Source organism: Zootermopsis nevadensis, unplaced genomic scaffold, assembly GCF_977971745.1.
Source record: "Zootermopsis nevadensis isolate Lab colony 2312 unplaced genomic scaffold, Znev_1.0 Znev_ptg000010l, whole genome shotgun sequence".
NCBI lineage: Eukaryota > Metazoa > Arthropoda > Insecta > Blattodea > Termopsidae > Zootermopsis > Zootermopsis nevadensis.
The window spans coordinates 17,983,580-17,996,582 of NW_028259142.1; the positions used below are offsets into that span (position 1 = coordinate 17,983,580).

General features: G+C 36.7%; 1 protein-coding gene across 5 annotated transcripts in view; it reads left to right on the top strand.

Annotated features, from left to right (window-relative positions):
• LOC110836320 (NACHT and WD repeat domain-containing protein 2) overlaps positions 1-13,003 on the top strand; it is a 227,011-nt gene that overhangs the window by 175,468 nt on the left and 38,540 nt on the right. For all 5 annotated transcript variants that reach the window (XM_087346677.1, XM_087346678.1, XM_087346673.1 and 2 more), the window contains 2 exons: positions 6,806-6,885; positions 12,007-12,129. In XM_087346677.1, the coding sequence (XP_087202803.1) occupies positions 6,806-6,885; positions 12,007-12,129 (203 nt within the window). The remainder of the gene's footprint in view (positions 1-6,805; positions 6,886-12,006; positions 12,130-13,003) is intronic.

The window sequence follows — 13,003 nt, forward strand, 5'->3', positions numbered from 1 at the left end:
GCGGTAACTAAACTCAATGAAAGATGATGTCTCTCTTGCGGGTAGAAGTTTATCAACGAACCAGAGGTCTTTGCTGCCTCAATCATCCGGGAGATAGTAGAGGCAGCAAGGACCTTTGAAACGTTGGTAAACTTCTACCAGACTACAAGGCGCAACAACCCAGAAGACAGTAATCTTCTTCCAATTGGTTGACTGGTTAGTTAAATTCGTAGCAATTCGTGTCGGAATGTAACTTCTGCTTCATGCGCTCGTACGCCAAGAGCTGTTCCTCGTAACTCACTTAATGACGTATTTTTTACAAAACCACGGCTTAATTTAGATTTCGTTTGAGTCATGTAGTTGAATAAGCATCGAGCTGTTCGCTCAGTTGCTCGTTGTACGGAGGTGAAACTGAAGAGCTCATCAACTCCAGACCTTCTCTTGCACCGCTGTGTGTGACAGGATAGCTATTCGCTTCAACGCTTACGTCATAATGCACTATTCAAATTTTCCTCCGCCCATTTGCTTTGGTACTCTTCTATCCTCAGCAATAATTTAAATATTGTCTCTCATTCAGTTGACTTCTTTGCTAACTCTTATACATACATACGTCCGTCCATCTGTGCGAGTTTATTTTGTTTTTTCAATTAATTTCCGTATATTTCGTGCAACAATTTTAAAGCAAGAGGGATTAATTACGTATGGCGAACACTGCAAATTCCTGGTTGCAAAGTGTGGAATACATTTGTTCTGACTAAAGCAACGTTTAATTTAATAATCTGTGCAGTTTTTGTGAAGCGGAGAGTAGCGCAGAACACATTTATAAACTGTACTGTTCATTCGGTGTGCCTTCAGTCACCGAATTCCATTCTGAGTCAATTTAGTTTCTTCCGACTCCCCACTGTCCTACTTATTTTGACAAATTTCAACTTTACTCTCACATGCAGAGGCTGAAATTTTTGTTCAAGAATTTCATCACATTCTTCGTACCCATTACCAAAATTCAATATACGTTGACATGTTACAATTAAATCCTTGATTTATCGTCCTTACATTTATTATAAATTTTAAAGACTATTCAATGTAGAAGGCTTGTCCAGAATTTACCTCATTTCTTCGAAAATATACAAGCTCCATTTTAGATTCTAATATAGCAACTGCTACAAAGGCATGCAGCTCCCATTCTGCTTGGATCTGTTCCGACTCTTTGAAGGAAACGTCAAATACTCCTTACAAAGGCACGTTCTTAAATACTTCAGATTTAGAGGCGAAATATCATGGTTGTTGAAGCACAAATTAGCCATTTCTATTTTCTGTTACAAAACGCATCACTAGTAATTTTTACCTTTCAAAATATAAAATATAATTCAAATTTTTGTGGTGAACAACGTTAGCTTTACTTTGTTTCGAGTATAATTTAAAAGGGATCATCCCACACGAATTAGCTACATTTATTTGTTCTAATAAACCTACTTAAATCTGTAAAATTTTCGTTCAAGATTCTGGATTTTGGATGCAATAAAACTGCATTTTACTAGTCGACGTGTCCCGAAACCTTTTTGGTTTGCGTAGAAGCTCCTGTTTTCCAAACCAGTTCTGTCAGATGTGAATCGTACACGTTATACGAATTAGTTCTTCGGAGGTATTTGACGAAATGTTTGAACCTAGTGTAGTCTGAACCTCAGCGTTGTATATCGAATCATTTCCTACTGCAATGATAATTTGATTGTAAATCTTATGTTTGTAGTGAAATAGTTTTCGAGGAAATTTTCAATTGCCTAATTATCTGTTCCTGATAATTTTTATATTGCATTCTACAGTACGCTATAATAATCCGCTGATATACGTCGAATCAGAGAATTTGAGCTGCGAACGGTTATTACTTATAACATAATTTAATAAATTTAGTCAGTATTTAGAAAACTTTTCCTTATTCGACTGGTCTGAACTACTTTACGAAAATACTACGGTTAAGTTGATTTTAAAATTATTATATTAATTAAACTCTTTGTAGGAATTTTACCGTTTTATAAAACGCAATTATTCTTAACTTCCAATACTCAGCCAGTTGTACTTAATTAGCGAATACAAATTTATTGCTTTAATTAATTTTTTTAAAAATTCTCTTCTACTGTTAAATATTATCTATTTATATTCGCAAAATTAAGAATCCTAACAAATTAACTTTTAAATACTTCCTTCAAAATTAATAAATTGATGAGAACATCATTTTGCAAAAAAATTATTTTACTGCAATTTACACTTTGACTACCACAGACCCGCGCAAGAAGAAGTCCCGATTCGAACTGAAATAATTCGGCCTAGGGACGGATGATCCAATCCTTTCGCTTTACTTCCGTTTATGTCATATCCTATTGACCAATATGTGTACTATTATTATTTGAGATATGGCATATATTTGATTTTTATTAGTTGTACTTGTGTCTTTTACCACTAATTTTATCAAAAATACTACATTTCGAAATTAGAATTTAAAATATATACTAAAATTCATAAACTTCCTTCTGTTTATTTATTTATTTAATTATTTCTGTGATCATTGGAATATTTTATGCTTCTGAGAAAGGAAACAGATCGCGCTGGAAACGAATTCTGTATCGATATTTCTTTTTCCACAAGAACACGAATCAGAAGTTTTCAAGATGTCCTCCCCTACTACGTTTTTCTGTTTCGAATAAAATCACTTCTTTCAATCACATTTTTCTGAGTAATGTATTTCTGTGTGTAAACAAAAGAATGTCTTTGTAAAGTGGATCGCAAATCTCAGTCTCCTGAATAGCTTTTAGATGTAGTCAAATTATAAACCTTCAGCTCTCGTGTTTCTCTGTGAGGGTTGAAGCAGTATGTAAATGGAAAAAGCAATGCAGGGAAAGTTCGAAGGAAGAAAATCGCTCACGACGAGAAATTCAAATAAACGAAGTCAAAATTGATTTTGTTTTAAGGATGTGTTTATTGCAATGTCCTGTAAAGTCTTAACATCTTAATTTTTGGAGATCATATTAATGAGATGATAAAGTTGCGTCATATTGTGATAAATATATATTTGTTTAAATCTTGTCTTGTAAAAAGTGATGATCTAATATAAATCGAACATTTCGATAGAGAACATCATTTTAAAAATTTAAATGTTAATTTTAGTAATATTTTAATATTTAATAGGAATTTTATTAAGTGTAAAAAGTGATGATCTAATGTAAATCGAACATTTCGATAGAGAACATCATTTTAAATATTTAAATGTTAATTTTAGTAATATTTTAATATTTAATAGGAATTTTATTAGTGTAAAAAGTGATGATCTAATGTAAATCGAACATTTCGATAGAGAACACCATTTTAAATATTTAAATGTTAATTTTAGTAATATTTTTTATTTAATAGGAATTTTATTGTGATTTGACTGACAAGATTTAAACAAATAGAGATTATATTAAGCAAACTTCATTCTTCTGACGTCTAAACCTGTGAAGCAAGATTAATTCTTGAGGATATTTATGCAGAGTACTTATGTATTACAGAGTCTTACTTAACTCATATTTTGAGCTAGGTATATGAAAATTACAGACTCTAGCGGTTTTGAACAAGGCGCTGAATAGAATTAGGATCAGTTTGCCTTATCAAAATAACATGATGTTGCAGCTTACAGATTCCTACGGTTCGTTATTTGCACTCGTCTCCTGATATTGTTCGGACGATTTAATAAAGGAGGAAAAGATGAGCGAAGCACACGGGAAATGAGAAATCGATACAGAATTTTGATCGTAAAATATTAAGGGAAGAGATTACTTGAGAGAACTAGCGTAATATATCATAGAGAGATGTGGTTTGAAAGCGTGTACTGGATTGAACTGCCTCAGAATACAAGGTCTAGTACAACAATGACCCTTTTGTGAAGATAGCAATAAAATTTCGAATTTCATAAAACTCGATGATCGTTGATAAACATAAAAGAATTTCAGATACAATCTAAGTTTATAACTAATTTCATATTAAACTTTTGTTAAAGAGCCTTTTAAAGGTTTGAGATTAATATGAAACGGTTTATTAAAAAGTGGTGTGGTGCAAAACTGAATTCGTCCTGCAGAATTCTTTCTGACGCCCACCCAAATACTCAGTTTTGTCGAATGCAGGAGAAAAGTTTTGGAAATTAAACATGCTTAATGGTAAGGTCTCTCCTCTTGTGTATTCCTTTGTGCTAAATACAATAAGAACGTAAAAGTAACAATCGTAAGGCAATATTTCATGTTTCCTTGCAATCATATCCTGAAGTCTACACAGTCAACCATCTTTCAAGGTAGATTTATTGGATCTCTAGCTCTTTCTTTTATCTTTCTTCCATACTGTAGCAAAAAAGTGTGTGCTTTATAAAATAATTATTGTCAGGAATAGAACGGTATATTATTCATATCTTTGTTCCACGCTTGAATTTATAACCCAACATTAAATGTCCAGAAACAGAAATTTCTGACATAATAATGCGCAGGCCTTATTATCATCATGGTATTGATATATACACCTTCACCTTTTCGACGCTATAAATTTCACGCAATTGTATAAGTCACCTCAAATAAAGTAATAACTAAATTGTTTATAAGGCCGTTCATGTGTATCTATTTCTCAATTAGTCATGTTTTCATTAATCTAAGAGGCCCTTTGCTAATATTATTACTAAATATGAGAGACAAATAGAGAATCTATATTAATTTGCAAAAATATAGAAGCTAGAGAGCAAAATTAATTATCTTCCTTAATTTTAGTTTGCGACTGATCTAGCGGCCAAGTTTCATGTACTAAGAGCACCTCTGGGCTTCCTGCAGCTAGACGTTTAGTTGGGAGTGCATTACGATAATGGTAATTCAATTTCCAATACGTACTTCCACTCACAGAATGTATATTGCGCAGCCAATGGAGAATGACAGATATCTATAGACGGTACCTGAGCCTGCAGAACTTGTGTAATTTACTGAAGGAATTCGGGGTAGTAACAGCGTACGAGGTGCGATCGGAAAGTTTCAAGACTGCGCCTATAAAAACCCGTACACTTATCTCAGGTATTAAATTCATCCATCACCCTCGAAGTAGTTCCCCTGGGAGTGAACACAACGATCCCAGCGCCGCTGCCAAGCCTGGAAGCATCCCTGGAAATCTTTCTTTGTCAGCCTGTCAAGCACCATCTGCGATTCTGCCTGAATCTCTTCTATCGTCTCAAATCTCCTTCCCTTTAGCTGAATTTTCATCTTTGGGAAGAGGAAGAAGTCACACGGAGCTAAATCCGGCGAATAAGGAGGGTGCGGGATGACGGCCATGGTGTTTGAGGCCAAAAACTGCCGAACTTTGAGGGCGGTGTGCGCTGGCGCGTTGTCATGATGCGTCGCATGTGGAGTTCTTCCTTTAGAATCAGCTGACAGGTCCCATAGCCTATCCCAGTAATGTCGCACAAGTCGTTGATGGTACGACGTCGATCTTCGTGAATGGCCTGCCGAATCTTCGTAACATTTTCGGGCGTTGTGCTCGAAGATGGTCGTCCAGAACGCTCGTCATCATCGACAGAGGTTCGGCCATTTTTAAAACGTGAATGCCACACAAACGTTTGTGCACGACCCATTGCGGACTCCCCAAATGCTTGCTTTAGCATTTCATAGGTTTCCGTAGCCGTTTTGGCGAGTCTTTGGCAAAATTTGATGCACACGCCATTCCGAAATCGCAGGAGGGTCGGTGTAATGCACAACCAAAACAAATGCTAATTCGATGATGCCGGCTGGCACACTGATTCACTATGAATGTAGGCCGCACCCCCTAGCGGCAGAAGCTCGTACTACATCCGGTTCGCCCTCTATTGACACAGTCTGGAAACTTTCCGATCGCACCTCGTATGATGTACGCGTATTAAGTTCATTTCAGATAAAGTCGTTCATTTCAGTTAAAGGTTGTAAGTGAACAGGAAATCTAACAAAATCTGCCTTACTAAATAAAATAATAATAGGTTGAGGGGTTTTGGGGTCAGAGTGTTGAGGAAAATTATTGCATCTAAAACAGAAGTAACAGCAGGACAAAGAAAAGTGCCTAATAAAATACTTCATAATTTTTACTCTTGTGTGTTAATGGGAGAATAATATTAAAAGGTATCTCAAAGAAATAGGATTTTAGAAATAGTTAACAAGTAAGTTATACAATTATAGAATTTTGAATGAAGAGTAGATTCATCTGGCTTGTAACAGGGCCATTAGCGGGTTTCGTGATGTACATTCGGCTGCCATAAAACGATTGCGGATTTCTTAACCAGATGAGCGACAATTATTTCCAAAGAAGAACTCTCATTAAGAAATCGTAATGGCTTTGTCAAGGATTCTGTGCTGTAAATGGTCCACAGCAAAATACAATCATATGTGATGGCGGATTAAGCGGTCCTGTTAAATCTAATTCCGCTGGAAGGAGTGCGTAATAACTGAGAGATTACAGGAATCATCAGACTCGATGTTTCTTTGTGGAGTAAAAGTCAGATTATATATAGAAGAATAAATTCCCCCTGCGCCTAAGCACCACGGCGTAAAGACAAATATAAACAGTAGCTGTACAACTCCGTGAATTCTGGACGTCATCTTTTGGGAGGGAATAGTTAACTTCATGATCCGCCCGCTACAACCACGAAAATGCCTGGTATCGCTGGAGACCGCTTTAGCACCAACGCCAAAGGGAAGGGAAGGGAAAATTACCTTTAGATACCGGGAATCAAACTTCGGTTGTCCCGGTCTCAAAATCACTTTACAACCAACAAAAATGTAATTTATTTCTTTCCTTTTGACAGATTTCGCAGAAGAACGGAGACAGTTGCTGGAGACGGTGGGGCCTGAGCTGCAGAGCCAGTACGACCAATTCGGCCTTGAGGTGAGTTCACCAGCCTTCGTAATTCATTTCGATCTGTATAGCAGAAAAAACATGACCCTGAGTTCGAATGAGACGCAAAACTGCATTGTGTCGCGCTCTCGTACGCCCCAGCTATGTGCGTAGACTTATGGCGAGTGATATACGTTCACAGTCGAAAGGTTTGTTTGTGGTATGTAAAAAACAGAAATTTGGTGGCGCGCAATTAAACAAATCTGTGAAGGACTATAACTAAAGATAAATTTATTTTAAGGATGTGTAAGTTTACAACTAGCATGAAGGTAGCGTGTGGGTCGAAAGATACGTTTGAATGTAAGTATTGTAATGGTTAAAACAGCTCTGTGATAAGAAAAGTTTCATCATATTTCTGAGAATCTGGTATGAATTTTAATTAGCTTTCGTTGCACACAAACGAATCTTTAGAGTATGCTCTCCACACACGTGTCGGAGACGCTGCCTACACTCATGGCGAGTATGGATCATGAATCTGCATTGTAATCAGAATCGTAAACCGAAGGGAACAATAACGTGTTTGTAGTAAAATAAAGCATAGTTATGGCTCCTTTTATGGGAAAATTTGTGTCTACTTCATCGGATAAGTAAAAATAATCTTGAAGCAAGGAGTAAACACAAAAGTGGAACATGCAGGACTGAAGGCATGCCCTATACCGAAAATTATTGCACAAAATTCCGACGTCACAGTCAAGTTTCTTTACCACTTCAGTTTTAATTTAATTTTGTAAGTGGAGTTCTCATGCACAAAAGACATCGAGTTTTCGGATGTAGGCCTATCTGTTGCTAGTTAAATTGCCTCAGCTGTGTAACCGTGGAAGAGGTCATCATTTTATATATTTAAACACTGTTTTATAGACGTAAAGAACACGCATTGAAAGAAGTAAATTATGTCGGCTTTCCTGTTCAAAGTTGACGATATCCTGACATTTCGTGTTCTGTGACGCTTCAAAATTCTATTTATTTACAGTCGTCTGAATCCAGCAAATAAAATACAGACTTAAAATTTTCCTAGAAACCTAGGCAGCCGACCGTTCTCGGAAGTAGTGCAGGTTACCTTTATTATATTTACAAGAACGTAGGATTCTAAACTATGTAACCGTTTACTCAGCAGGCGCGTAGGACTTTCAGCCTAGGTGCTGGTATGAATATCAACACAAGGAGTCATAAGTTACTGCCATTAATATCGCATATTTCATAGATGTACCAAAAGACATAAAAGTACTGTTATTTTTCACTAATTCAAGAACGATATCCTAAACTGTAATTGATGTTCTCAAGGTGCTGAACCGCTTATTAATCCCAAATTGGAGTGGACCCTACTCGACTTTATCTACTAGCGGCCTAAATATATTTTCATTAGAATTATTATTTATATTTATTTTGTAAGTTATTTTATTATTTTACCATACTTTAATAAGGGGCCATATTAATAATATCTGAACGGAAAACGTTGCTTTATAAGTTATAATATTATATTAATGTTATATTAATAATATCTAAACACAACTTCAAAAAATATATATACTGAGAAAGATGATAAAAGTATAAAATTGTAAAAACTATAAATAATTGTAATTTGAGTTTAAAAGTTTATAATTTACACCTGATGACGGTTTGATAAACCGAAACATGTTGTGAATGTTCTGATGTAAATCGAATGCTCGATATGGAACATAAAATGATATTTTAATCATTTTAATTATCTTATCTTACTATTTTATTGTAAACAAATATAATAATTATTTTATAAGTTTATTCCTGTTTTTAACTCACATATTATATTATGCCAGAAAATGGGAAGATAATAATGAATCGTGAATTTAAACAGGCTGTCATATTTGAATATACTATCGCGCCACCGACTTGACAGTCTGAGAAAAGGCACGAAAATTTGTACGTATAGTCTGTAATAAAATATGTTACGTTCCATATTTAAGCCCATAAAGTTAAATTTTGTATCACCCTGCGCTGCAGTTCAATGACACACTCAGATACAAAATTTCCTACACGTTATGAAACGATTTATTTCAGTATTTGTTAAGGGGGCAGTGTTACACCACAGACATGCCCAGCAAGAGTGTAAAAATGCATTACGCTTTGTAGCAGAATTTTCTTGTGTATTTTATGTTCTGTTTTGCAACAGAGTTAGCTCTGTTATGCGCTTGTTGCAACTACAAACATATTATTGACTGAGACATCGCAATTAGTAGAGACACAATGCAGTATTCTCCATTTTGTCACGTAATATAAGCTACATTTCTGAGGAAACACTTGAATGCAATTCAAATTCCTTAATAAGTTCTATGTGTTATGAGAAATTTATTAAGTTTTGATTTCCATGTAAAACAGAGTATATATAGGAAAGTTCTGTAGATTGTATTTTGTGTGGAGAGACTCCCTTAGCCCGCTCGTTATTGAGTTCCATTGAATTGTGTTAAGTTACTATTAAGATGGAACATGCGGACGAACCGACAAACATAACATCCATGTTATATGTTTACTTTATGTATCGATGTAAGTAAGGTATAAAATTAGCTGAAAATTAACGTCGCGTTGCGTAAACGTATTTCCCTCGTTATCATCTTTTGCCACACATCTGTCCATAGTGGCAGAAGATACCCTGTTCAGCAGCCCTGCATAATCGTCAATTGAGAAATGAATCTCTGTATACGGTTATCTGTTTACCCTTTAAAGCAAAGTGATAAGTATGAATATCTCTGTCTTCTGGGATTTTGAGCAGTGTAGACCGATAAATACTGACCGACGTTTCAGAGAAGCTCGCTGTCTCCGTCATCAGACTACACGGCGTAAGAGGACAATCGCCCTGATGATAGTGGCAGTAAGAACATCTCAAATGTCGTAAAATGTACATCAGACTACACGGCGCTATGACCCAGCAGACAGCCACCTTCATCCTCTCTGTCGTGAGAATTGCAAGTGCTGTGTTGTAACGACATTTCTGTGTCTCTTTCTTTTTTAGAAATTTTCGATTTACGACGGTTATGTAATGTCTTTAATGGATCGGTTTATAAATCTCAAGTCTGTATTTCGACATAGGGTCTATAGAACGTCGCACTTCAATTATTGAAACTGCTTTATATTAGGAAGTCCACGGGTTTGTTTCTAGGTACATAAGTCTTGTAACTGGAGTTCTTTGCTTTTTCTCAGTTCATGCAGGAGAGTTCTGGGATAGTAAGCCTACCTTTAAGTAGGTTACGATTTATTTCTTCTGAATGTCACTGAATTCATCATTCGGAATCATTATTCATTGCGTCCAGTACGTAAAACACAAAGAAGTGTAAATATTATATGGACGCAGAAATAATTTAACAAATAAAGAGCAGCATGGAGTGATGGGATAAAAAAGTAGCGCTGAACAAGATCTAACCGCAGTAACAACATTTTGTTATTTACTGTACACTTTAACGATGCATTTGAATTGAAAATACCGAACTGCTGAGCTGTTCACTCTTCTACTTCGCATTGGAGTTCCGGCACTAAGTTCGCGACCCAGATTCTGGCTGTGAAAAGGAAAAAACTATGAGCTTTCCGAATATTCTTTAGTCCCTCCATGCAAATGCCGGAATATTATCTTAAAACAGGTAGGGACAGCGCCCTTCACTCACAAATTATCTTACCATTTATCGATGACATAGGCAGTTAAGAAAGTTCATTTAACTAAATGAAGAATCGATTTTAAATACGTCTGCACACCAGTTGGAAAACACCCACTTACAGAAACGAAGGAATGTAGAGTGTTGTGTTCTTTCTTGTTCACTCTATTGTAACTCGCTCTTTTGTTCCTTAATACAGGAAGGAGAAAAGAGAAAATACTGTCTCTGTTTGAGATACACAGAGAATTTATTCTGTTTTATTTACGTCACAGAAGTTTTGTAGCTTTCCTTCACTGCATGTAGATGCTTGAAAAATAACCCAGTCTTCCACAACATCCAAGATACAGCCTATTCGGAGTGTATTTGAAATCCTGAAGCAATTGTTTCTTGGCTGAATGGCATTCCACGTAGAGCACGAGCTAAAAGAATTTCCTTTTCATCTCGGTAAGTTGGATGGTGTAGCGGAGCGCTCTATACTTGTATTATGGTAGTGCACGTTGAAGAAGTTCGTGGAGTAGAAACCATCTTGAGAAACTAGTAGTCGTTCAGCTTGTCAAGAAATTCCCGCCTCCCACGGAACTCGAAGGTTTATTACAGCGTCTACAAGAACGCGCTACCGGTCCATATCCTGACCGAGGAGAATATTCTCCACGCTCCCCCAAACGTACTTTAAAAATATCCTTTCACCTACAATGCATCTTGCAAGTGGTCTCTTCACTTTCACATTTTCCGACCAAAATCTTGTCTGTATTTCCTCTCTCCCACGCGTGCTGCATGGTTTAGATCCCTGCCAAATTACTAACTATGCTGGCAATGGTTTTCATAGTTTTCCTTAGTCTCTCCTTGCTAGTACAAAGCAGTACACAGTCACTGTTTTCAGAATTCTGACTTTGTTCACCATTTATCGTCAATTCCTCTCTTGTTTTCAGGTAACTGGTTCTCATTATAAAGATTTGTTTTTTATGTTAGTGGTAGCTGTCGAAATTCAACATTATATTACCACTTCTATGAAAACTAAGGCCACCGTGAACGATAACAGAGTATGAAGATTTCCGTCTTCTGGGTTGTTGCGCTGTGTAGTCTGGTCGATGTTAACCGACGTTTCAGAGGTCATACTGCCTCCGTCATCTGAGTATGAAGATTTCTGTCTTCTGGGTTGTTGTGCTGTGTAGCCTGGTCGATGTTTACCAACGTTTGTGAGGCCATACTGCCTCCGTCATCAGGGCGATTCATCACCCTGATGACGGAGGCAGTATGACCTCTGAAACGTTGGTTAACATCGACCAGACTACACAGCGCAACAACCCAGCAGACAGAAATCTTCATACTCATCGCCCTGATGACGGAGGCAGTATGACCTCTGAAACGTTGGTTAGCATCGACCAGACTACACAGCACAACAACCCAGAAGACAGAAATCTTCATACTCACCGCTTTGAAAACCTCAAATCTTACGGTTACAGAGTAGTCTGAACATATACTCTTTTTTTCACAGGTTGAACTGGTGGACATGCACTACGGCACAGAGGTTGATCCTACGTACGATCCTTCTCTGTTTGAAGATCACCTGCAGGAGATACGAGATTGCCATCGGGTATCGAGGGGATGCTTCTTCCTGGTGAGTTTGTTACTGTCAGTTGTAATGTGTGAAGAAACAGTACAAATCTTTTCCAAACAAGTTCGATTAAATTTAGAATATCTTATTCTCATTTATGTTCGCATTGTTGTCGCAGACCAGACACGCCAAAGACAGAAATTTTATGGAGTCGAGATAAAAATATTTCGAACAAAGTACTTTATGGGAAATAATGAGCTCATAGTACGCGCCACTAATGTCATCATTATGCCACCTGGCGACTATGCAGTTATTTGAGGGTGGAATTACAAGGAATAAGGAGTCACAGGGTGTAGTATTTAAGATGTTAACCATGGCATATAGTCCGTAATTAATTTCACGGATTTCTGCTCACATATTTCTTAGTTGCGAAATTCCAACCAAAGGACGTTTTAGGATCAATAATTTGCAGTTTTCAAGATACACACTATGGCGTAACATGTATGTAATATTTCATCGATTTGAATGCGGCTTTTCGATGGCTCCAAATTTCAAGCCGACGGACTCAGAATTTTGAAAGACTCAGATTTAATTTGTTTATTTAGGTCAGGTTGGGGGTCCTGACGCACTTTCGCTGTTGACCGTGTACATGAGCTGACAGACAAACGTTATTCCTTGCGTGCTTTCATTCCGTGTAGAGAATTCATTACGCGGTAATTGTCCTACCGATTGGTCTTTTTAGGTTTTTTTTAGTGATATTTGTTGTTTTCGATTGGGGTTTCTGTTCCTATATCAGCTATGTTTCCAATTAGTGAGAATATAATTGTAAGCTTGTCCTCATATTCACTTCTGTTTACTCTGTTTAATCAGTAGAATGGACAGCAGTGTTTCTTGTAACAAATTACATAATTTGTTTTATTATTTTGATAGTTTTTAT